The 26,339-nt window shown below is 45.6% G+C and overlaps 1 protein-coding gene across 1 annotated transcript in view; it reads right to left on the bottom strand.

The window, feature by feature from the left end:
* astn1 (astrotactin 1) overlaps nucleotides 1-26,339 on the bottom strand; it is a 3,463,295-nt gene that overhangs the window by 2,067,384 nt on the left and 1,369,572 nt on the right. Inside the window, exon 10 of the mRNA XM_070888265.1 lies at nucleotides 7,876-8,043. Coding sequence (XP_070744366.1) covers nucleotides 7,876-8,043 — 168 coding nt within the window. The remainder of the gene's footprint in view (nucleotides 1-7,875; nucleotides 8,044-26,339) is intronic.

Here is a 26,339-nt window from a genome sequence, read left to right as displayed (position 1 = left end):
CAAATATCACCAAGAAGGAACACCATGGCCCCAGGCACTACCAATAGTGCCATGTAGCATTAGGGCATTCCCGAACAGAACTATAGGTCTAAGCCCATTTGAAATTATAACAGGAAGACCCATGTCGCTGCCAGGAACTATCGATTTACGGAAAGCTGATGTTCACTTAATGAGTGACACTTTGTTATCATACTGTCAGAACTTAACCAATGCTATTAGTTCTGTTTCCCGACAGGTATCGGCAGCTTGGGGTAATCCACCCAAAGGAGGACACGACATCATCCCGGGAGTCTGGGTCTATGTGAAAAAGTTGCACAAAGAACCTTTGGCTGCCAAGTGGGAAGGACCTTATCAAGTGTTATTGACCACCCAGGCAGCTGTTAAAGTCCAAGGAAAGGAAGCCTGGATCCACGCTTCACACGTTAAACGAGCACCCGTAACTGAAGCTGAAATCTAATAAGGACAATTACTTTTTGCGAAAACGTATAAATGTACTGTATTATTGATTGGAGGTATTCTAGGCATAGGCCTACTTCTTACTAGCCGACCCTCTGCACCAAAAAGAAATAGTAGGGTAGCAAGGGAATTACATGTAAATACCTTTTTATATATGTCATACATTTATACCAAACAACGTAACATTTCTAGTTGTTGGGTGTGTACGCATATTCCTATTCACTCAAAGGGAGGGATTCCCTTGAGGCCAGTTCCCTTGAATATCTCGGAAATGGCTGAGTGGATAATTAATCAAAACAAAACAGGCAATGCGTTTCAGGATATGGAAAACTGGGCACGTAAATGGAAGTCAGCAGGTTACAATCTGACTACCTTTGAAGGGGGCTACCAACCGTGCTACAATAATTCCAAACGGCCCCCATTTTTTGTTATCACTAATACAACGGGAATAGGAAGACCGGGGGAATCGGTCTGTCTGATTAGAAACATCAAAGGAGGCCAAAATATGGGGTATAGTAACTGCTCCCGGAATTATAATATAATCAAGCCACGGAACCATCCAAACTGGGCCGATGTGGGAATTTTTAACGTAACGGGGATTCTGAATAAAACAGATGGAAAAGCCTGGACAGGCCCCGGAGTGTTGCTGACAAAGAAACATCTAACACTCATTGCATATAATAGCACCTATTGGGTGTGTGGCCACAAGGCCTACCCTTGGCTGTCCAAGAAATGGATGGGATCCTGCTATTTAGCCTACATTGTGCCTTATATGTATCATATAAAGTCACTGTCGGAACATTTACACCGTCCTAAGAGAGCTATCACAGAAACAGAGAGGTTCTTTGCCATTCTGATCCCTGGGTATGGGACCGCCAAACTGGCAAGGGAATCCATTAACATGGCATCCGTTGTGGAACGAGTAGTCAATGATACTTCAGAGGCCCTAGTTAAAATCAATGCAGAAATGGTAGCAATCCGCACAGTAGCCCTACAGAATAGACTGGCCCTTGATTACATCCTGGCTGAAAAGGGAGGTACTTGCACCCTACTCGGAACTGAGTGTTGCACATATATCTCCGAAGAAATTACCCACTTAGCGGAGCATATCCAAAAGGAGGTAGAAAAACTTTTAAGCAACCCCCATCATTCACTTTGTGGAGTGGAGCCACTGAATGGCTAGGTTCAATCGGAACTTCATTGGTGGAAGGTTTAATTCTATTTGTTGTAATTATTTTACTTTTATATTGTTTGTTTATGTTGATTAAATGTTGTTGCAACCAGGCGGCTCTAGCTGCTGTCCCACGTGAGACATCTTGCAGGTCCCAGCATACCGTCTGTACGTGGCACAGGGGTATGTTATGCTTAAGGGAAGGTTGTTTACTGGTTGAATTAAGATATTGATTTGGATTAAATTGGAATAAGATTAATTAACCTACTAAAACCAGACTTCCATTGTGGCCATGATGGAACTCGGGTTGGTGTAAATTTGTGTGGAAGCTACTAGTCCGGACATGTGGCGAAACACATCAACAACTTTTAGAAGGAAACTATATTAACATGTATGAAATTATTTTGTAGAATGTTTAACCAGTGATACCTGATGTTTTATGATTCAGTTTGTGAAAGAATGAAAGGGGGGATTGAGAGAGAATTCAAACAGGCTGCATTTAGACAGACTGTGAAAATTCACAGACCCCCAAGTCAAGGCTGCTACAATCGGAGTTCGTATTTCATTGGAAATTAAGAGATCTAACAGACATACTAGTCTATCTTTTCTGATTGTTGTTATTTTAGCACCATATAAGTTCTACCACCAGTCTTGGAAAATAATGCTGATCAGAAAAGCTACGCTACTATTCCTACAAGAAATGCATTTATCTTGCAAGGAACACAAAAAGCTGAAAGTGGGATGGAATAAGGAAAATGGCTTATGCCTTTCACTTCTCAGCAAAATGAAGTGGTGTAGTTATAGCAATTCTGAAAATTCACTCTTGTGGAATGTAGAAGAAATAGTGACAAATACAGAGTGTACATTTGTGAACATAGAACATAAGAACATAAGAAATAGGAGCAGGAGTAGGCCATTAACCCCTCGAGCCTGCTCCACCATGCAATAAGATCATGGCTGATCTGGTCTTGGCCTCGAATCCACTTCCCTGCCCACTCCCCATAACCCCGACTCCCCTATCATTCAAAAATGTGTCTATCTCCACCTTAAATATATTCAATGACCCAGCCTCAACAGCTCTCTGTGGTAGAGAATTCCAAAGATTCACGACCCTCAGAGAAGAAATTCCTCATCATTTCTCATTCTTTTAAACTCCAATGAGTATAGGCCCAACCTGCTCAACCTTTCTTTATAAGACAACCCCTTCATCTCAGGAATCAACCTCGTGAACCTTCTCTGAACTGCCTCCAATGCAAGTATATCCCTCCTTAAATAAGGAGACAAAATCTGTATGCAGTTTTGTGCTCATAGAAGAGGAGATAGCTAAGGAAAAGAATACTTCTAGGCACCAAATACAGAGTTCTGAATTTATGACCGAAACCTACTTAAAGTTAGCCCTTCCCACCTTAGTTGTTTATTAGTTATGAAGGGAAAATTGCAACATGTTCAAGAACTGCCAAAAATCCACTTGTTACATGTGGGGAGATCATTGAAGGGATCGATGTGTTGCAGGTTGGACTGTAAAGCACAAATGATCCAGTAAGTTGTGGTAAATTTATAAAGTTTCCACACTCAACCATTTTAAAGGGAGTTACTAGTCTGCATTGTAACATTTATTGGTCAACCATAGATGTAAAATAGTCATCATAAGAACATAAGAAATAGGAGCAGAAGTAGGCCATTTGACCCCTCGAGCCTGCTCTGCCACTCAATATGATCTTGGCTGATCTGATCCTGATCTTGGCCTCAACTCCTTTTCCCTCCCTGCTCCCCATAACTCTTGACTCCCTTATCTTTCAAAAATTTGTCTATCGCCATCTTAAATAAATTCAATGACCCTGCCTCAACAGCTCTCTGGCGTAGAGAATTCCAAAGAGTCATGACCATCTGAGAGAATTTTAAATGGGCGACCCCTTATTCTGAAACTATTCCTCCTATTTCTAGGTTCCCCCACGAGGGAAACAACCTCTCTGCATCTACCTTGTCAAGCCCCCTCAGAATCTTATACATTTTAATAAGATCACCTCTAAGTCTTCTAAACTCCAATGAGTATAGACCCAACCTGCTCAACCTTTCTTCATATGACAACCCCTTCATCACATAATTTACACATTGGCAAAATCTCCCGTAACTCATGTCGTGTCGCTATGTTAATTGCTAATTCAACAACCATTCGGGTCACGCAAAGATTTGCTGACAGTTGCAAATGTTAATCTATGCATATGACTCGAGTGGAGCATGGACTGGTTGGGACGAATGGCCTGTTTCTGTGACGCATATCAACGGTGCAACAACCCACTGGGACAGCCAAAAAAATCCCAACCAACAAACTCCAATTTTCTGAGCCACTTTCTTGTATCAGTTAACATTGTTATTTGTCAGTTATGATCACTCATCACTGCAGAAGTTAGGAATTGTCCCTGTTCAATCTAAAGTAAAGTAAATAGATTGGCCGATCTGACACTAAGTTACTGGCATACAACTGACTTCAGGGTGGGTCTTCATCCAATGGTGCACAATGACTGAAATGGGAGCCTCTTTAAAGATAAACATCCAGGGGCCAAGTTTCGGCCTGAGTTGCTCCTGTTTTTTTGGAGCAACTGGTTTAGAATGGAGTATCTTAGAAATTGCAATTCTCGGCATTTAGTTTGCTCCAGTTCTAGTCAGTTAGAACAGTTTCAGTTTGGAACAGATTTTTTTTTTCAAAAAGGAGCGTGTCCGGCCATTTACGCCCGTTTTGAAAGTTTAGGCAGTGAAAACATACTCCAAACTAACGTAGAATGGTGTAAGTGTAGATTTTTGTACGCTTAGAAAAACCTTGTCTACACTTAGAAAATCAGGCGTAGGTTACAAATCAGGCGTAGGGAGGGGGGGGGGGGGTTTAAAGGGAAGTTTACAAACATTAAACACTTCAGTTTTACAAATAAAGAGCCATCATCAATAATAAATGATAAATAAATCAATAAATCAACCAATAAATCAATCAAAAAAAATTAATAAAAAATAAAAAAAATGTAAAAATCAATAAATAAAACATTTTCTACTTACCGACTGCAGCACCAGGAGTCCTCCAACAGCGTGCTGGGATGCCCCCCCAGTGTGTCTCTGTAAGTGTCTCTATCTCTCTGTCTGTCTGTGTGTGTGTCTGTATCTCTCTGTCTGTCTGTGTGTGTGTGTCTCTCACTCTCTGTCTGTCAGTGTCTGTGTTTCTGACAGCGAGGGGAGGGGGAGAAGGGGGAGGGGGAGAAGGTGGGGAGAAGAGGGAGGGGGGAAGGGGGGAGGAGGAGAAGGGGAGAGGGAGGAGGGGGTTAGGGGAGGGGGTTAGGGGGTGGGGGTTAGGGAGGGCGTTAGAGAGGAGGGGGAGGGGGTTAGGGAGGAGGAGGGGGAGGGGGTTAGGGGTTAGGGGGGTGGGGGTTGAGGAGGGGGTGGGGTTTGGGGAGGGGGAGAGGGGGAGGAGGAGAAGGAGAGGAAGGAGAGATGGGGGGAGGGGGAAGGGGGGGATGGGGGGAAGGGGGAGAGAGGAGGGAGGGAAGGAAGGAGAGGGGAGGAGAGTGAACGGCCGGGCCCAAGATTTTGGGCTGGATTTACAGGTAGGTGGCGTCGAGTCTTGGGTCCCGGGTCCCGGGTCGGGGGGAGGGGGGTCGCAGAGATCTGGGGGGGTCGCGAAGATCTGGGGCGGGGGGGGGGAGCGGAGGTCGGATCGCCGGGGTGGGGGGGGGGAGTGGAGGTCGGGTCGCCGGGGGGGGGGGGGAGCGGAGGTTGGTTCGCCGGGGGGTGTGGGGAGGGGGAGTTGGGGGAGCGGAAGTCGGGTCGCCGGGGTGGGGAGAGCGAGGATCGTGTCGGGTCCAGTCCGGGGAGCGGGAGTCAAGTCGGGTCGGGTCCGGTCGGGTGGGAGGTGAGCCTTATGCATGCAGCCCCAGTGATGCCATTCGGCCAGGGCTAGGGGCTGCGTGCTTCAGGCCCCTCCCACAGTTTTGGGTGCCTGGAGCTACTGCACATGCGCGCCCACTGTAGCACGCATGTGCAGAGGTCCGGCACTGATTTCAGCGCAGGGACCTGGCTCCGCCCCCCCACAGCTCGTGCTGCGCCGCACCCAGCTCCAGAGGACCTGCAGGGAGCCGGAGAATCGTTAAGTATTTTTTAGGCGCACTTCGTGGCGCGAAAAACGGGCGTCCAGGTCCGGGCTGCGCTGTTTTAGGCGCGGCCCGAAACTTGGGCCCCCAGAATGTGGGATATCAGGCACTGCACAGATTGGAAGAACTAAAGAGCAGAATGTGCAAGGCAGACGAGACAGTATTACACAGCTTTCAAGCCCAAAATAACTATGACGTATTGTGAGGAAAATAATAGAGATAATTACCATGACATAATACATACACACCAGCAACTCAAGACAGCAGCACTGTTTATAAATGTGCACAGGCTGAAGGAGTGATCCAGATGGTTTCAGCACTGTGCCGGGTATGTATCGGTTGTAAATGTGCCTGGGTGCCTTGAGTCACAAATATCATTTTCTCCCTCGTTGTTCTCATTCGGCGTTGCTACACGAAATGTTCTTGTGACACCGCATGTCACAGCCTAACGTGGATCCAAACATATTCAGAGGCTGTGTCGGACACAAACCCACAGGTAAATGTGAAAGCTGACAATGATATTCATACAAGCCTCCGATTGGGCATCAGGGCATCTGTTTGTATACTGTTGGAGGAAAATAATAGCACAAGTGTCCAGTCTGGGGTGTATAAGCAAAGGGGAGAAAATGGTCAGCAAGAGCCAAGCAACAGGCAGGGAGAGGAGAAGCTTATGGTTTTGTTTTGCATCAAAAAACTGTTGCAAGGAGGCAGCAACCAAACTGATCTCCAGCCCACAGACAGGTTCTTGGCCCAAAATCTGTAGGGTAATCATTGCTCCAGAGTATTGGAGAATGACAGTTCACCTATTCCACAGGGCCACATCTGTTGTTTTTACCCATTAATTAGTTGATGTCATGAAAAGATAGCTTAATTGCCATGACACAACTAATATTGTAGATAGTTGCATGCTGTGGAATGTCAAGACCTAAGCACCCATTTTAAGTCACTGCTTTATAATAAGAGTTCTCAGTGGGTGAACTTCAGTCTTCTTACTTCAAATGCAGCAGTTAATCTAATTCAGCGCCATATTGCGATGTAGATGTTCTACTTCTTAACTGTTGGTGCAACCTCAAAGTTGATACGAAGTGAGATTCCTGTGACTCAGAAAAGTTTCACAGTGAACCAATTCCTGTGACCTTCACTTGCTTCTGCCTTGGAAACACTATCGAGTACTGAACACGTCAATTAAATAGTACTTGTAGTAATGTAAACAAAAGTAATGCCACCAGAGCTCTTACAGTCCCAATTTAATCTGGGGACAAATTTCAATCCTGTCCCAATTTTCAGACAGCATTCTCAGTGCCCTCTCAGCCTAAAAACTGTTGGTCCTTAAACTTTTTTGGTGTTACTTTTTTGGGGAATAAAGCAAATCTGAAATGCTTGTTTTTTTTCCCTCACACTTCTCAGTCAGCGAAATCAACATTTTATTGTAGTTTCACGGCTTATCGTTTAAATCTCAAACTATACATCATCAAAATACAGCAATTCCATTGTTGAGAAATGAGCAAAAACAAATGAAGTGCACACATGCCAAAGTTTTCCTTGTTTGTATGTGTAGGAGCTTTGATGCATTAAACTCGTAAAAAAGCACCTAAAGTACTAATTATTTTACTAGAATATTCACACCAATCGGCAGAGTTAAACAAAGTGTCACTGATTTAGTCATTTGTCCCTGATGACCAAGCTTGCAGGTGAGGTATGTAAGTTCCTGATGTCAAGCAACAGATAGGGAAAGGCAGTCCTTCTGCATAAATTTTGTCCCTCAACTAATTTCACTCTCAGGCTTTTCCATCACTCAAGTCCATCTGCCTCTGCTGGGGTCAGGTCTGGTCAGGTCAATTGCTGGTTGGGCAGATGAATGATCTGCCTAATTCAGGCGAGGGAAAAGAGAAAAAATATAACCTGCCCTGCTGCAAGAACTCTACGATTAGATTAGGGGCAACTTGTTCTCCAACCTCCATAACCCGTACCCCCAAGCTCTCCAGAGAAAGATCTGTCATACGTCTTGTAGAGCTGTCAACGCACATTGTACAGAAACTCTTAATCAATGCTCATGAACAGAGTGCAAGTCACAATCTCAGCGTGTTAAGCCTTGGCAAGAAGATCACGTCTTACCTGTGTCCATGTCACACTCATGCTCGCAGGGGTCAATCAGGCGACGCCCACACAACTCCATTACCCAGGGACCACTGCTGTTCTGCTGGTGGTACAGCACCACCTGAGCCGGATTCAACCAGTCACTTGCAACTAACTGGCTTCCGTAAAGCAAGATGAATCTGCTGCCTGGACAAAAAGAAGACCCAGACGAGATTGAGATGAGACTGCACACAAGTTGGCTTAAATAATCACAGATGCAAAATAAAATTCAATCATATTTTAGAAAAACATGAAGTATTACATCCCAGTGGAAAAAACAAGCGTTTTTGGAAAATAGTCCACTTGAACAGCTTACCAATAGAAAATACAATCAGCGGAAAGTTCTATAACAAAATTAGCCAGTTAAGTATTTTCTTATCCTACCCAGAATACAATGTAGGCAAGTGAACCAGCCTGTCTGCAAGCTCAGCATCCTATTCAGCCCCAAGTTGAGTTTCCGACCCCATATCCTCTTCATCGCAAAGACTGCTTACTTCCACCTCTATAATAGCGCCCACCTCTGTCTGTACCTCAGCCCATTTACCACTGTATTTTGTCACCTCCAGACGTGACGATTTCAATGCTATCCTGGCCAGCTTCCATTGCTCCACCCTCAGTAAACTACAGCTCATCTAAAACTCTGCTGGCTATAGTCAATCACACACCAAGTCCTGCTTACCTATCACTCACATCCTCACTGATCTACAGTGGCACCCGGTCTCCCATACTTCAAATTTACAATTCTAATCTTCTTGTTTAAATCTCTTAAGGCCATTCCCCTTCCTCTCTGTCACACTTCCTTCAGTCCTACAACCCACCCAACCCGTTCCCCAGACTCTTCTGGTGTCTGGTGCATTGCCCTGTTCCATGCACCAGTGACGGCCGTGCCTTTAGTTGCCTCGGCCCCACGCTCTGAAATGCTATACTGAACTTTTAAAAAATTCATTCATGGGATGTGGGCATCTGGGCATCGCTGGCATGGCCAGCATTTATTGTCCATCCTTAATTGTCCTTCAGAAGGTGGTGGTGAGCTGCCTCTGTGAACTGCTGCATTTCATGTGATGAAGGTACTCCCACAGTGCCGTTATGGATGGAGATCCAAGATTTTGACCCAGCAACTATGATGGAATGATGATATACTTCCAAGTCAGGATGGTGTGTAACTTAGAGGTAAACATGCAGGTGATGGTACTCCCATGCGCCTGCTGCCCTTCTAGGTGGTAGAGGTCGTGGGTTTGGGAGGTGCTGTTGAAGAAGCCTTGGCAAGTTGCTGCAGTGCATTTTATAGATGGTACACACTGAAGCCATGGTGTGCCGGTGGTGGATGGGGTGCCAATCAAGTAACTGCTTTATCCTGGATACTGTCGAGCTTCTTGAGTGTTGTTGGAGCTGCACTCATGCAGGCAAATGGAGAGTATTCCATCACATGTCTGACGTATGCCTTCTGGATGGTGGAAAGGCTTTGGGGAGTCAGGAGGTGAGACACTTGCCGCAGAATACCCAGCCTCTGACGTGCTCTCGTAGCCACAGTATTTATGTGACTGGTCCAGTTAAGTTTCTGGTCAATGGTGACTTCCAAGATTTGATGTTGATGGTGGGAGACATGGCGCTGCTAATGCCATTGATTGTCAAAGGGCGGTGGTTAGATTCTCTCATGTTCGAGGTGATCATTGCCTGACACTTGTATGGTGCGAATGTTACTTGCTACCTATCAGCCCAAGCCTGAATGTTGTCCAGGTCTTGGTGCGTACAGGCACGGGCTGCTCCATTATCACTGCCTAGTCACCTCCTTTGAGTCACATTAAAACCCACCTCTATTATCTCCTTTCTTGACTCAGCATCATTTTTGGATTACACCCCTGTGAAACACTTTGGGAGGTTTTTCTACATCAAAGGCATTATAGAAATGCAAGTTGTTATTACTGTAGGCAAGTGAAAAATACTGCCATCTACCAAACTAGGGACCCAAAATTGCCCAGGAGTTGCTCCGTTTTTTTTGGAGAAACTTGATTTTTCTGGAGTATCTTAAAAATCCCCATTTTGCACATTTAATTTGCACAAGTGTAAGTGAGTTAGTTCGGATTTTTTTAGTTTAATTTAGTTTTTTTCAAAAGGGGGCATTACCAGCCACCTACGCCCATTTTGGCCATTTAAGCCAGTTTGGACAGCTAATAGTTGCTCCAAACTAACTTAGGACAGCGTATGTGGCCACTTGTGGCCACACAGAAAACCCTTGCAGAGAGTTTAGAAATCAGCGCAGGTCGGTATTTAATGACTTGACTAAAGAATGTGAATAGGATCAAACAGCTATACAGGACATCATATGACAAACTTCGCAAAGTTAATTTACTATACAACAGAAGCATTCATGGAAGCTTAAACTACAAAAATAAAAGTAGTAAAGAGACAAAACATATTTACATAATTTTTTCAAAATATCAAAATATAAAATAGAAGTACCTCCTGCTCGTAGGAAAGTATTTTCATCAACAGGGTTAAGGAAAGTCTTGAGTAAGCTGATTAAAATTACTGGCTACACAGTTATCACCACCTACACCGCGTCCCCCCTTCCCCGACCCCCACCATCAAAACTCTCCTCTCTCCTCTCTCCCAGATCAAAACTCTCCTCCTTCCCTCTCCCCGATCAAAACTCTCCTCCTACCCCCCACCCCCAATCAAAACTCTTCTCCCCCCACCCCCCCGATTAAAATCTCCCTGCACCAACCTGTTTCTTGTAGCCTCAGCGCGGGAAGGCAGCGGGCCAGCCTGTGCAGCAGGCCATTTGACCCGGGATAGGGGCGGGATGCGTTGGGTCCCATGCTGCAGTACACATCATCGTCATCATGGGAGGAGCTACTGCACATACACAAACGCTCTACTGCGCATGCAGACAGCTGCCGGCACTGTTTTCGATGCAGGGCCCTAGCTCCACCCCCCAATGGACTCGCCACGCCAAGCCCCGGGAGAGGGGCCAGAATCTGGGGATATCTTTTTGGCGCCGTTTTGATCGTAGGCAGTCGGCGCATCTCATGTGAGTGCGCCGAAAAAACAGGTGGACCAAATTTGGGCCCGATAATAGTGGTCTGCACTACAGTGCAGCTATCACTCAGCACTCACTCGAAGGCTGAGTTCAACATGGAAATGTCAAAAATAACCATATTTTAAACAGGATTGAGTTAATGGATTAATGTAGCCAATGCATGCATTAATATTTCATTGCAATAATATATATTATTTACCCAGTCATAAACCTATCACTTTCACTGGGATAAAAAAAATTGACATAATTCCTGTGTACAATTTTTACAAGATTAAAAGCTGCAGTTATTAAGGATTGCTTGGTTATTGTATCAGAAATATAGAGGGTTCCATTGATGGCTTCATACATCAGCGCACCATGCGGTGTTACAAAAGTCACACAAAATATAAAGGTTCTGGTTTAAACTCTAGGTGAGCGAATTGGGCTCTATAGCACCCATTTCTTAGGGACTACAAGGCCTCTTAAACTAAGAAAATTGCATCCGCGACACTTGCGCACATCTTCGAAGGGAAATGCGCCGGACGTCATATTTGTAAAGGGGTTTGTGCGTATGTGCGCATATAACAACCGCTAGCAGCATGCAGAGCAGGCAGACTATGACGTTAATGATTACATATAACGCTGATTTGACGCCAGCGCTGTCATCTTGGAACGCCATGCTCCAGCATACACGCTCTCAACCGCGCACAGCTGAACATGATGTTAAATGGCAAGAAGGACCTCCCACCACCGCTATTTAAGGGGATCATTAACTGCTTGCAGGCTCGTTGCTGGATTATTTCTTCTGGTTGTTGCTGCAATTCTATGTGTTTTGGGTGCTTTGTCTTATTTGTTTAAAGGTTCAATAGTCTACGGGGATTGGCCTGGTTGGTGCTGAAGTATCTTTTTGGTGACTTAAAGGCTTATGCACAAACAAGTTCCATCCAGACATGGATGGCCTAGTAAGGTTTTCTCTTGGCATTGACCATGACTGGGAGAATGAGAAGACGCCACACAGAGCAGGACAAGCTGCTAGAAAAGAGAGGAGGAGGAGAAGGGGTTGGAGTGGGAAGAAGGGCTGTCAGCCAGAGACCATATGTGCAGAGGGTGGTTAATAATAATAACTTTTATTTATACAGGGTATAGCGCCTTTAATGTAGTAAAACATCTGAAGGCACTTAACAACAGTGTTACAGACAGACAGATAAATTTGACACCGAGCCACAGAAGAAATTAAGGCAGATGATCAAAAGCTTGTTGAAGATGTTAAGGATGTCATCGCAGTGCATTTGGAAAGAGGTAATATGATAGGTCCAAGTCAGCATGGATTTGTGAAAGGGAAATCATGCTTGACAAATCTTCTGGAATTTTTTGAGGATGTTTCCAGTAGAGTGGACAAGGGAGAACCAGTCGATGTGGTATATTTGGACTTTCAGAAGGCTTTCGACAAGGTCCCACACAAGAGATTAATGTGCAAAGTTAAAGCACATGGGATTGGGGGTAGTGTGCTGACATGGATTGAGAACTGGTTGTCAGACAGGAAGCAAAGAGTAGGAGTAAATGGGGACTTTTCAGAATGGCAGGCAGTGACTAGTGGGGTACCGCAAGGTTCTGTGCTGGGGCCCCAGCTGTTTACACTGTACATTAATGATTTAGACGAGGGGATTAAATGTAGTATCTCCAAATTTGCGGATGACACTAAGTTGGGTGGCAGTGTGAGCTGCAAGGAGGATTCTATGAGGCTGCAGAGCGACTTGGATAGGTTAGGTGAGTGGGCAAATGCATGGCAGATGAAGTATAATGTGGATAAATGTGAGGTTATCCACTTTGGTGGTAAAAACAGAGAGACAGACTATTATCTGAATGGTGACGGATTAGGAAAAGGAGAGGTGCAACGAGACCTGGGTGTCATGGTACATCAGTCATTGAAGGTTGGCATGCAGGTACAGCAGGCGGTTAAGAAAGCAAATGGCATGTTGGCCTTCATAGCGAGGGGATTTGAGTACAAGGGCAGGGAGGTGTTGCTACAATTGTACAGGGCCTTGGTGAGGCCACACCTGGAGTATTGTGTACAGTTTTGGTCTCCTAACCTGAGGAAGGACATTCTTGCTATTGAGGGAGTGCAGCGAAGGTTCACCAGACTGATTCCCGGGATGGCGGGACTGACCTATCAAGAAAGACTGGATCAACTGGGCTTGTATTCACTGGAGTTCAGAAGAATGAGAGGGGACCTCAGAAACGTTTAAAATTCTGACGGGGTTAGACAGGTTAGATGCAGGAAGAATGTTCCCAATGTTGGGGAAGTCCAGAACCAGGGGACACAGTCTAAGGATAAGGGGGAAGCCATTTAGGACTGAGATGAGGAGGAATTTCTTCACCCAGAGAGTGGTGAACCTGTGGAATTCTCTACCACCGAAAGTTGTTGAGGCCAATTCACTAAATATATTCAAAAAGGAGTTAGATGAAGTCCTTACTACTAGGGGAATCAAGGGGTATGGTGAGAAAGCAGGAATGGGGTACTGAAGTTGCATGTTCAGCCATGAACTCATTGAATGGCGGCGCAGGCTAGAAGGGCCGAATGGCCTACTCCTGCACTTATTTTCTATGTTTCTATGTTTCTATGTTTCGAAGAGGTAGGTTTTAACGAGTGTCTTAAAGGAGGAAATAGAGGTAGAGAGGCATAGAGGTTTAGGGAGGGAGTTCTAGAGCTTAGGGCCCAGGCAGCTGAAGAAACGTCCACCGATGGTTGAGCAGTTATAATCAGGGATATTCAAGAGGCCAGAATTTGAGGAGCGCAGACATCTTGTGGAGTTGTGAGGCTGAAAAAGATTACAGAGATAGGGAGGGGCAAGTCCATGGAGTGATTTGTAAACAAGGATGAGAATTTTGAAATCGAGGCATTATTTAACTGGGAGCCAATGTAGGTCAGAAAGCACAGGGGTCACTTGGTGCTGCTGAGTTTTGGATGACTTCACGTTTACATAATGTGGAATGTGGAAGGTCGACCAGGAATGAGTTGGAGTAGTCAAGTCTAGAGGTAACAAAGGAATGAATGAGGGTTTCAGCAGCAGAAGAGCTGAGGCAGGGGCGAAGGCGGGCAATGTTAAGTAGGTGGAAAAAGGCGGTTTTAATTATGCCACGGATATGTGGCTGGAAACTCATTTCAGGGTCAAATATGACACCTAGTTTGCAAACAGTCTTGTTCACCCTCAGATTAATGCTAGGGAGAGGGATGGAGTCAGTGGTTAGGGAACGCAGTTTGTGGCAGTTTTGGTCTTCCCAATATTTAATTGGAGAAAATTTCTGTTCACCCAGTACTGGATGTCGGACAAGCAATCTGACAATTTAGATACCAAGCTGGGGTCGACAGACGTGGTGGAGAGGTAGAGCTAGGGGTCATCTGCATACATGTGGAAACTGACTCCGTGTTTTCAGATGAAATCACCAAGTGCCAGCATATAGATGAGAAATAAGAGGGGACCAAGGACAGATCCTTGGGGGACACCAGAGGTAACGATGTGGGAGTGTGAAGAGAAGCCATTGCTGGCGATTTTCTGGCTATGATTAGATAGATAAGAATGGAACCAGGCAAGTACAGTCTCATCTAGCTGGAGATTTGTAGAGAGGGATTGGAGGAGGATGGAGTGGTCAACTGTGTCAAAGGTTGCAGACAGGTCCAGAAGGACGAGGAAGGATAGTTTGCCTTTGTCACAGTCATAAAGAATGTCATTTATGACTTTGATGAGAGCAGTTTCGGTACTGTGGCAGGCGCGAAAGCCAAATTGAAGGGATTCAAACATTGAATTCATGGAAAGATTGTCACGGATTTGGGAGGCAACAAAACGTTCAAGTACTTTGGACAGGAAAGGGAGGTTGGAGATGGGGCGATATAGCTAGCAAGCAAAGTGGGGTCAAGGGTTGTTTTTTGGAGAGGGGTGATGATAGCAGATTTGAAGGAGAGGACAACATTACCTGAGGACAGAGAACCGTTAACAATGTCGGCTAACATGGGAGCCAGAAAAGAAGTTGGGTGGTCAGCAGTTTAGTGGGAATAGGTTCAAGAGAGCAGGAAGATGAGTTTGGAAAGATTAAAAGGGGAGATCAAAGAGAAACTATAAAAATATATGAGTTTAGTGCTAGGGCATGTGGGAGCGTCAAATGAAGTTTGGCCCAGTGGGCTAGGTAGCAATTTAATTTAGAGAGCAATTCTCTTACCTGAACTTCAACAATGACCAATGCTTGAGGCATCAGCGCTCACTATAGAGGTCGGGACTGAAATCTGCCAATTGGTGTAGCCACAACTCCAACCTCAGAGGAGCAAAAGGACCACATTGTCTGTGGCTGTCAAAGTGACCATGGCTCTTAACCTTTATGCATCTGGCTCCTTTCAGGCTACTGCTAGAGATATTAGTAACATCTCACAGTTTGCAGTGCATAAGGGAGGTCACTGAGTCTCTCTGTGCAATGGGAGACAGTTTCATCTCATTCCTTCTTGCCAGAGACAAGCAGGCAGTGCGAGCACGAGGGTTTGCGAGGATCGAAGGCTCCCCCATGATGCGGTTGGAATTGACTGCGCGCACATTGCTTTACATGCCCCCCATGTGAACACGGCTATTTACCTGAAGTGAAAGGGGTGCCACTCCGTCAATGCGCAACCTGGTGTGTGACCACATGCCCGGTATCCTGGCAGCAGTCATGATGCATTCAATCGGCGGGAATCCTCTGTGCCACCTGTATCTCAACCATCGTGGCAAAACCAAAGGGTGGCTACTGGGTGACAAGGGTTAGCCACTCATGACCTGGTCATGACGTGAACAGCCGGCATTCAACATGCTGCCACAAGGAATCTAATAGAACAGACCATTCACATCATCAAGCAATGCCTCTGCTGCCTGGACCACTCTGGAGGAGCCCTGCAGTCCTCAACTGAGCAGGTCTCAAGATTTGTTGTGGTATGCTGCATGCTGCACAACCTAGACATCATGAGGGAAAAGCCCTTGCCACCACCTATCAGCCGAGAAGCTGAAGAATGGGAGCACAAGGAGGAGGAAGAGGAAGGGAGGCTGCAACCTAGACAGCCCCTTTCTGCCAGGCTCTAGGTGAACAAATATTGAATGAGCGATCCCAGTAACTTTAATCCCAATTCTCCGTTCACCAGCAATCCCCCATTACTTACCTTCCCTCTGATACTGACCATCACAGCGTCCTCTTTCCAACAATGCTAAATAAAAGCCAACACAAAATGCACATTCCAATTAAAATGTATAAATTACACCACGCCATAGTGCATATAAAACTAAACTAATCACCCTTGTACATTCCCTTAGTGCCTCTTCCATGTGCCTTTGCATGTCCTAGTGCTCCTACCAGGCACTTCCCCAATGGCTGCAGCACGGCTGGTGGAAGGCTGCTGACTTTCAGTGGGGGAGACTGCAAACTGGAGGGTGATCTCGAGCAGCTCTGGGCCTTTCAGGCCCGGCTGCAGATTGCAGCATTTCAGCCTGGGCTACAGCAGTCTCTGCTGGCTGGCTGACAGGCAACAGCAAGGGCACTGGTAGAGTGGCAGAGGTGGTGGAGCACGTATGCTCTCCTCTGGAGAGAGGACAGTCGGTTTGTTCACTATGGAGCCACTGCCACTCGGCAATCCTAGTACTGTGTTGGAGAATAGATTGCTTGAATGCTGTGATGCCCTGGAAGTCCCTTTACACACTGGTATCCAGAGCCATGATGGCAGCTGTCTGAGCTTCCATGGCAACAAGCTGAGATTGCATGAGAACAGTCTGAGCTTCCATTGCAGCACTCATACATTGTGTGGATGCGACTTGTGCTGCAAAGGAAGCTGAACCATCGGCCATCAGGCGCTGCATCACGGTTGGCTACACTGGTGTGCTGATGGGAGATGGCCATCCATTCCAAAGTCTGCACAAAGCCCTGTGCAAAGTTGGTGCTGGACTCTTCCATGTTTCTCGACATTGAATGCAACCTTTCTGGCAGGCTACCTGTGGGACCAAGCATGTGGTTGTGTCCACCCACTAGCCTTCCTCTGTAGCTTGGCCCATTGCAGTCTTCAATTGTGGCCACTGCAACAAAGCCAGTGTGTGACCTCGCCCTCCAGCGAGCTGGCAACTGCACTAGTCTTTCCCCCAGCCCTGGCTCCAGCGCACTTGTTCCTCGTGTCTCACCACGTGCAGCTCCCGCCTCTATCCTAGCCTCTAAATTACATGCAGCATCAATGTCTGAGCTGGTGGCTGCGACCGTGACATCGAGTGACGGTGTCCTTTCATCTTCACTTTCTTCTGCTCTTCTTCCACTGTCTGCGCAGGTTCCAGTTCTTGAATATCTGAAATGAATAAGGGACAAGGGCTGGGTTGTGGTGAGGGGAGAAGAGAAAGCAAGTAGAGTGTGCTTACACCATCTACGGCTTGTAAGTCAGAAGAGATTCTGAGATGATGGAGAAGTGGGATGAGAGAAGGAGGATTAATTATGCAGATTCCCTCATCTTCAATGGCTACAGCCTTGCCGGTGGCCACAACCTCAGAAATGGCTTTTCCCATAATGGCCAGCACTGATCCTCCATGGGGTTAAAACGTGCAGGCGTGCCTCTCCCGCTCCAGTTAATTCCTGCTGCCTCCTGTTGTGTGCCACTTTCTCCTGCAAGAAAGAAGGAAATGTGTCAGTGAATATCGTGCAATATATTTGGGTGATGTGGCTGTCATGGTTGAATAGCTGCCAGTATGTGCGAGCTGAGAGATGTGGGTCCGAGGCTTGTAACAGTGCTAAGTGTGTGAGGGTGAGGTGAAGCATATGAATGTTAGGTAGGAGTCCTGATTGATAGAGATTGCTGGTAGGTGAGTATGGTGAATTGATCAGTGAATGAGGCTAGTGGTGCAATTGGTAGGATATGGCATTTGATGATGCGTTCACTGACCTTGACCACTCGTATGAGATCATTAAACTTCTTCCTGCACTGTATCCAGGTCCTTGGGGCTACACTCCTGGCTTTGCCGCTATCTCTTCCCACTGCCTTCTGAGCAGGTGTCTGGAGGGCTTCCTGCCTCCCTATGGATATGGGACATCTCTCCTTCTTTCCAACTCTTCCACCAAGACTTCCAGTGCAGTATCCAAAACCTTGGTGCATGTTCTCTCCCATGGTCAGCCATGGTTGATTTTCCACGGCACAATATTCAGAATAATGATAGCAACTCCAGCAGCCACAATGCACCTCCCCTTTAAGAGAGCAGGTAGCTTTAAGCAGTACTAGGCACTCACGATATTGAGCACTCTGCTGATGCAACTCTTTTAGAGGAGACAAATAAACATTAGGTCAAGTGACCCCCGATCTGGGGGAACACTCCAAACATTTCGCAAGGCCCTTTTTTTTTTTTTTTAAATATTTTTGTAGATTTTTTTTTTTTTTGGGGCTCTAAAACCACAATTTACAAATGCCCCCTATAAAAGGGGAGGGGGACACTAAAAACCCGGCAATTAAAACAAATTAAACTTTAAAGCATAAAATCAAATTAAAATTTGGTTAACGGGGGTGATGATGCACTCCAATCCCTCCGGCGTCCACCTCTCGCGGAAGGCCGCGAGCGTACCGGTGGACACCGCGTGCTCCATCTCTAGGGACACCCTGGCCCGGATGTAGGTGCGGAAGAGAGGCAGGCAGTCAGGCTGAACGACCCCCTCGACCGCCCGCTTCCTGGACCGGCTGTTGGCACCCTTGGCCGTGCCCAGGAGCAGTCCGAGGAGGCCCTCGGACCTACCCGCTCCCCTCCACTTTGCTGATGCATGCAGCCAATGAACAGCGCAGGAGGCACTGACTGCACACAGCAACATGGAAATGAGTATCTGTGAGGTGTGTCTCTGATGCTACCAGAATTACATAGGCTGTAAACTGTGAGAGAGCTGTGGTTCCTGAGAACGCTCTCCTAAGGTAAAGGAGTAGTTAGGTATCAGCTTTGGTTCAGTGATAATATTCTCACCTGAGTCAAAAAGTCATAGGTTGAATCCTCACTCCAAAGAATTGGGTGTGTAATGCATGCTGTCACCACAATGCAGTAGTGAGTGCTGCATCGTCAGAGGTATGGTCTTTCGGATGATACAATAATCATCTGAATAGCTCCGCCTACACTCTCAGGTGGATCCCATGGCACTTTTCGAAGAAGTGCAGGGGAGTTATCCCTGGTGCCCTGGCCAATATTTATCCCTCAATCAAGGGATCAAGATCAACAGATATCTTGAGTTTGTAAAAGGTGCTCTATAAATGCAAGTTCATTCTTTCTTTTGAGTTCACAAACCCTGATAAACCTTCAGCATCCATGGGATTGGTCTGTTGCTAAATGTTTCAGAGAACTAGACGGAAATTAGAACACGGAAGCAAGGCAATCGACTCAATTAGTCCATGTTGGTGTTTATCTTTCACAAAAACACTAATTCTAATCCCATGTCCCCATCCTCTTCCACTATTTTTCAACAACCTATCTAACCTACTCTTAAATGTTGGTCTCTGCTGCAAAGTTGCATGTTCAGCCATAAACTCATTGAATGGCGGTGCAGGCTTGAAGGGCCGAATGGCCTACTCCTGCACCTATTTTCTCTGTTTTTATGTTTCTAAACACTGTCTCCATGAATGCATTCCACGACCTCACAACCCTCTGTTGTTTGATAAATGTCTTCCTGTGATTGGTGATCGGGGAGGGGGAGAAAGAGAAAACGGAACTGCTATAAATAATAAATATTTATTTGTATCTTCTTCAATGGCTAATTATCCCTTATCGATGTGAACCCTTTTTATGCAGCAATGCAGCTAGGTATTTTGTAGAAGCTCGTAGATTTTACATGATGTGACCAGAACCAGAGGGATAACATAGAACATCGTATTTTTCTTCAACCAGTCAATTTTTAAACAGAAACTAACCCACCGTCTTTAATGCTAGTTCTCCTTAACATGTAGAATTATGAAAATTATTTGTTTGAAATAGCATCTGCTCGTCACCAGAACTTGCGATTATCTCACAGCGGTTTGTGTAAATGGCCTGCGACTCGCTATATTTTCTATAAGGCTGTAGTTTATTTATTGGAATAAAACAACTGCAATCATTCTTTCAACCAATGTTAGTGTTATGTCTGAATAAACACTCAAATTGGTGCGGTAAAAACTAATTGCTTTTACTTCCAGATTCTCGAGAATATTTCACCAAAAAACATAAAAAGCAATATCCGAGAGATCTTGAGATTATAATTACTACAATGTGCTTACTCCCATCAGGGTGCTGTCTAACGTTCAGTTAAAAATATGCAAGTCCCATACATATCAGTTATCACTCTCATTACGATAAACTCATCCACTTGAAATATGCTAAATGCTGCAGAGAAGTGTTATGTAAACACTTAGAAACAGTCAGTCACAGGAAACAGTCAATATGTGCGCACAGTAGGAGACATGATACCTTGATCAGCGCCAGACAAATGTGTGGAAAAAGAAACGTTTACTGCAATCTGAACAGCACGATTGAAAGGTGCTTTAATGCGTTTAAAATGTAAGTCAGATACGCTCATCCATACAGGAGATATAATCAAATTTCTACTTTCTTTGTTCTGACCAGATGCGGGACTGATTTTTCCCATACACGTTAAATTTAAATGGCTATCTGGTTTGAACAAACATTGATATGTTTCCTGCTGGTTTAAATAATGTGACGTGGAGAGCTTTTATTAGACTAAACAGTTGGGGACCTCGCAGCCAATTTGATGAAGCAGTTTACAGTTGGCTGCCTGCTCACCTTTGAGGAATGCATCTGCACAGTCACGCACTTGGATGTAGGAACCACAAGCGACTCACAGTCGTAAGAACATGTATATATCAAGCCAAAATTCAGGCTCTTCAGTCCCAATCTAGGGCTCGGATTACATTTAATATCTTTGTGATTCTTACAGGACTTGGCAGGCTAGATGCAGGGAAGATGTTTCCCCTGGCTGGGGAGTCTAGAAGCAGGGTCACAGTCTCAGAATAAGGGGTCGGCCATTTAGGACTGAGATGAGGAGAGTGGTGAATCTTTGGAATTCTCTACCCCAGAGGGCTGAAGATGCTCAGTGTTTGAGTATATTCAAGTTAGAGATTGATAGATTTTTGGATATTAAGGGAATCAAGGGACACGGGGATAGTGCAGGCAACTGGTGTTGAAGTAGAAGTTCAACCATAATCTCATTGAATGATGGAGCAACCTCGAGAGGCCAAATGGACTACTCCAGCTCCTAATTCTTATGTTCTTGTGTGAGACTAATGCTTTATTTCCCAGTTGAACACCATCTCCTGTCTCCAATCCCCAAACAAGAATTGTTCTGCAGGTACAGATTACAGAGGTCTGAATTCTGCATTAGAGCATGAAAAAAAATCTTTTGTAGACAGGTACATTTTTGACCCTAGCCAAATGGGTGCCCATCTAAGTCACAGAGCCAATGCTGACTAAACATCTGGATGACTTAAGATGGTGCGCTTCAGTTTTAGAAATTGTAATATTCCTATCAAAATTAAAAATAAATAATTGCAATGAATATGAATGCAGATCACTTCCCTCTTCCAATGGCATTCACTTTACTGGGATAAACCTACACAATTAGGACTCATCGATAACAAGAAATAATGGGGTGGGATGACATAAGGTGGGAGGAGACTCTGGTGGAGCATAAACACCGGCATGGGTCCGATGGGCCAAGCGGCCCGTTTCTGTGCCATAAAGTCTATGTAGCATTTCTACAATAAGAAAATCTGCAAACTTTAGAAATTTGAAACAACACAGAAATGAAACAGCTAGTCAGTCAGCATCTGTAAAGAAAAAGACACAGGTGATTGATGTTTCAGCTGTGTATAAATCTTCATCAGAATCGAAGGCAAATTAATAAACAGCAAATTCAAGTCAGGTTGGGAAAATGAGAAAGGGAGAAGAAGGGAGAAGCAACAGACATGCCAATCACAGAAAGGCAGGAAACCGGTTGACTGACATGCAAACTAAGTGCCTTGGATGCTTTCCTGTGTTAAAGGCACTATATAAATGCAAGTTGTTGTTGTTGATAGAAGAGTATCAGTTAACATAAAAGATAAGTGATAGGATATTGAGACATTAAAAGGCCAAAATCAGTGTGCAACAGTGGAGGGGTAAAAGACATGGAAGAGGCCCAAGCAAACAAAATTTGTGAGAAAACTAGGAAAAATTGATAAGGGCGAAAAAGAGAAAATACCGCAGGTCTGAAATTAAAATGTTAAAGTTTCCCCCACAGGGCAAGGACAGTGCTGGCCGGGACTTTGAAGGTGACAGTGGTCCTGAATTTCCTCATGTCAGGATTCTTCCAGGCCCGGAGCAGGCAACATCTGTAACATCTCCCAGTTCACCATCCAGTGCAGCATAAGAGAGGCGACAGATGCACTTTATGCCAGGAGTGGGAGGGGGTCTTTATTGTCTTCTCTCTGACCAGAGAGAAGCAGGATGAAGGTGCACGTACCTTTGCCAGGATAGTTGACTTCCCGGTGGTGCAGGGCGCCAGCAGTTGCATGCACGTGGCTTTGCCAGGAGCCACATCGAAATGCTGAGATGTACCGCAACCACACAGGTCACTGAACCACTCACTGAATGTGCAGTTGGTCTGTGACCACGCTCAGCACATCACAATTATTAATGCCCGAGATTCTGCCAGCATTGTTGATGCTTTTATTGTGCGCCAGTCCACTGTTCCCTCAGTTTTTGAGCCACCATGATAAACTAGTGGATAGCGACTGGGCGATCCGCTGACCACCTGGCTCGTGACTTCGCTCCACAACCCAATCAAATGTAGGTGGCATGTGTACAAGGAGAGCCTTGGTGCCACACGGAATCTGGTAAGTGCAGACCGTTGGTATGCTTAAACCATGCTTCCGGTGCTGGGACCGCTCTGAAGGAGCCCAACATTTCTAACCATCTGTTGGAGGACAGATTGCTAGACTGCTGTGAGACCCTGCAAGCCCATTTCCACGCTCGTAAACCCAGCCACATCGGCAGCAGTCTGAGCTTGCATGATGGAAGTCTGAATTTGCATTGCAGCGCTCAGACTTTGGGAGGCTTCTGCTTGTGCTGCAATGGAAGCTCATTGTCAGCTATCAGACTGTGCATCATGGTTGGGTCCACAAGTGCCCATCACTTCTATGCTAGAAATCATGGGCTCCAAGCTCTGAGCAAAGCACTGTGCAAGGTTGGAGCCGGCCTCCTCCATGCTCCTTGACATTGCACTCAGGCTTTCTGGCAGGCCTGCCAATGCATTTGGTTGTGCATACCCATTATCGTTCTTCTGTAGGCCGCAACATTGAAGTCCTCACCTGAGTCTTCTGCAGCAGAACTCAGGCATGATCTCGCCCTCTGGGGAACGTGCACCTGAGGTACCCTTTCCCCACTCGTGCCTGGTGATTCACCACATGCAGTAAGCTACTCTCTAACCTCTGCGCAGTGTCAGTATCTGAGCTGGTGACGGATTAAGTAAGTGTTTCTTCTCCTTCTTCATCAACACTTTCCTCTCCCTCTTCTTGCACCACTGGCTGGGCAGCTTGGATTAACTGAGTTTCTGAAATGAGAAAGGTACATGGAGTAGGGTTGTCATGAGAGGAGGGGCGGGGGGAAGTAAGTTGCACATGCTTACACTGAGTGCAGCTTGTAAATCAGAAGAGATTGTGGGATGAGGGGGAAGTGGGATGTGAGAAGCAGGATTATGTATGAGGACACTGGCATCTTGTATTTTCTGGCCATGGGCTCAACAATGTCATTCCTAATAATGACCAGCACCATCTCCTCCATGGGGATACGGGTATACAGGCGAGTCTGTTCCCAACCGGTTAGGTCCTGCTGGTGGCAGTTATGAGCCACCTTTTCCTGCAGAAGAAAGAGAAGTGTTTCAGTTGAGTGTGGTGCAATGAGTTTGGGTGATGTGCCTGTCATGGTTAAATAGCTGATGGTATGTGCAAGCTGTGAGATGTGGGTGTGAGGCTTGCAGCAGTAGTAAGTGTGTGAGGGTGAGGTGAAGCTATGAATGTGAGGTATGAGTCTTGTTTGGTAGAGATTGTTGGCAGGTGAGTGACGGGGGTGTGGTGCATTGAGCAGTGTGTGAGGCCCGTGGTGCAGATGGTGGGATATGGCTCTCGAAGATGAATTCACTGACCTTGACCACTCATGTGAGGTCATTAAACTTCGCGGCTATACTGCTGGCATTCACCACTGCGCCTATCTGCTTCCAATGGACTTTTAACATTTGCCTGGAGGGTCCCCTGTGGAAACAGCATCTCTCTCCTCGAGTTGATCTTCTGCACCAAGGCCTCCAGTGCTGCATCAGAGAACCTTGGCACACGCTCCCTCCCCTGTTGTAATGTATTTTTTTTCTTCCTTTCATTCATTCCCCAGTCAGTTTAATGAGCTACTGGAGGCAGAATGCACCTCCTCTTTAAGAGGTGCAGACTACCTTTAAGAATTGCAGCCTAGTTTTCATTGGCAGTAGCTTCGCGCAAACTTGGGCCCCTTGCTGAGCATTCAGGCACTTAGCAGAGTGTTCAGTGCTGGGCTGAAGTGTAATAATGCTAATCAGCAGGCAGCACAAAGTTCGCCTGAATCCCTTTGAACAGGTATGCGTTGATCGGGCATCGCGATCCCCTCGGCTGTTTTCAGGGAGCAACAAATTTCTTTGTTAGCTTTTTAGTTTTAATTTCAGATATCCTGCTCTTGTAATTTATCCAAAATACTAATAACTTATCTTATCTTTCTACAAATCTTCACTGACTTGATTTCCAGTATTTCCAGCAGATGTTGATGTGCATTTCTCCTACAATTATGTTCCTTTTGTATCTTATAAGTGGTTTAGCAGCTGTTTAACTGGCAATTCCAGACAAGAAACCAGAGTATATGAGGTTGTGGAGCAAATCTGTACAGCTGGATTATTCCAGCAATTTCTGAATCTTGAAGGATTGGCTTATAGATCTATGGCAACAGAACTGAAGTATCTGTTCATTTGTGTTCAACCTTAATTTTAAAATCCAAAACAAAGACAAGTCTTTTAAAATGTGTACATTGTGTGCTTGTGTAGTTTATATTGAAAATTGAATTTACATTTCGTGGTTAGTTCTTATCTTTCTTGTAATTAATTTTTAAGTTATTCCTTCTGAGATGTGGGCATCGCTGGCAAGGCCAACATTTATTGCCCATCCCTAATTGCCCTCGAGAAGGTGGCAGTGAGCCACCTTCTTGAACCGCTGCAGTCCGTGTGGTGAAGGTACTCCCACAGTGATGTTAGGGAGGGATTTCCAGGATTTTGAACCAGCGACGATAAAGGAACGACCGATATACAGTATTTCCAAGTCAGGATGGTGTGCAACCTGGAGGGGAACTTGCAGGTGATGGTGTTCCCATGCGCCTGCTGTCCTTGTCCTTCTAGGTGGCAGTCCCTGGCCAAAGACCACCCTAAGTGGAGGAAGAGCATCCAGAAGGATGCTGAGCACCTCGAGTCTCGTCGCCGAGAGCATGCAGAAAGCAAGCGCAGGCAGCGGAAGGAGCGTGCGGCAAACCAGCCTCCACACCCACCCTGTGACAGAGACTGCAATTCCCTTATTGGACTGTTCAGTCACCTGAGAACTCACTTTATAGAGTGGAAGCAAGTCTTCCTTGATTTCGAGGGACTGCCTATGATGATGATGAGGTGGTAGAGGTCGCAGGTTTGGGCGGTGCTGCTGAAGAAGCCTTGGCGAGTTGGTGCAGTGCATCTTGTAGATGGTTCACATTGCAGCCATGGTGTGCCAGTGATGGAGGGTATGAATTTAAAGATCTGAAGAGAGATTTTCAATTTCCGATCAGAGGTATACAGCTGAACTGTATGTCAGGGTTTTTGCAAATTCAGCATCGTTGTTGAAAGCCACAAGGGCAGTCGGTGGGATGGTGCTTCCCATCCAGTGGTGCCTGTGCTCCCAGACAGTCTTCTTCCAACAACCGCAACACTGAACTAGTCAATGTAACAAATGCAACAACATCCAGGTTACACAGTAATCTGACAGAGTTTAGCTGTTCCAGCCTTCAAGTAATTCCAGCTGAACAAGTGAGCCAATTTCTAATTTGTTGCTTTGATTCACCCCAGTGGAAAACATCTTATCAAGGATTTTAACTCGTTATCAAGGATTTTAAGCAAGTAGCAGCAGATTTGTTGCTAATAAATTAGTCAACAATTTCATTCTCAATTTTTTTGGGAGGTAATGGAAAACGAGGATGAGCTAGGAAAGAAAATGAAGAGAATGATTTCAGCTTATCCAGTTTTAGTCTGGCTTTGCACAACAGCAAACAATTCTGTCAGCAAATAGAGCCTATGTCCTACCAATTCACGTGGCATGTGTGTTATACCATCAGGTTAAGATATATGCAATACG

The sequence above is a fragment of the Pristiophorus japonicus genome, chromosome 8 (genome assembly GCF_044704955.1).
Source record: "Pristiophorus japonicus isolate sPriJap1 chromosome 8, sPriJap1.hap1, whole genome shotgun sequence".
In the NCBI taxonomy this organism is placed as follows: Eukaryota; Metazoa; Chordata; class Chondrichthyes; family Pristiophoridae; genus Pristiophorus; species Pristiophorus japonicus.
The sequence above is the reverse complement of the archived record's forward strand: the minus strand, read 5'-3'. Positions and strand labels throughout refer to the sequence as shown.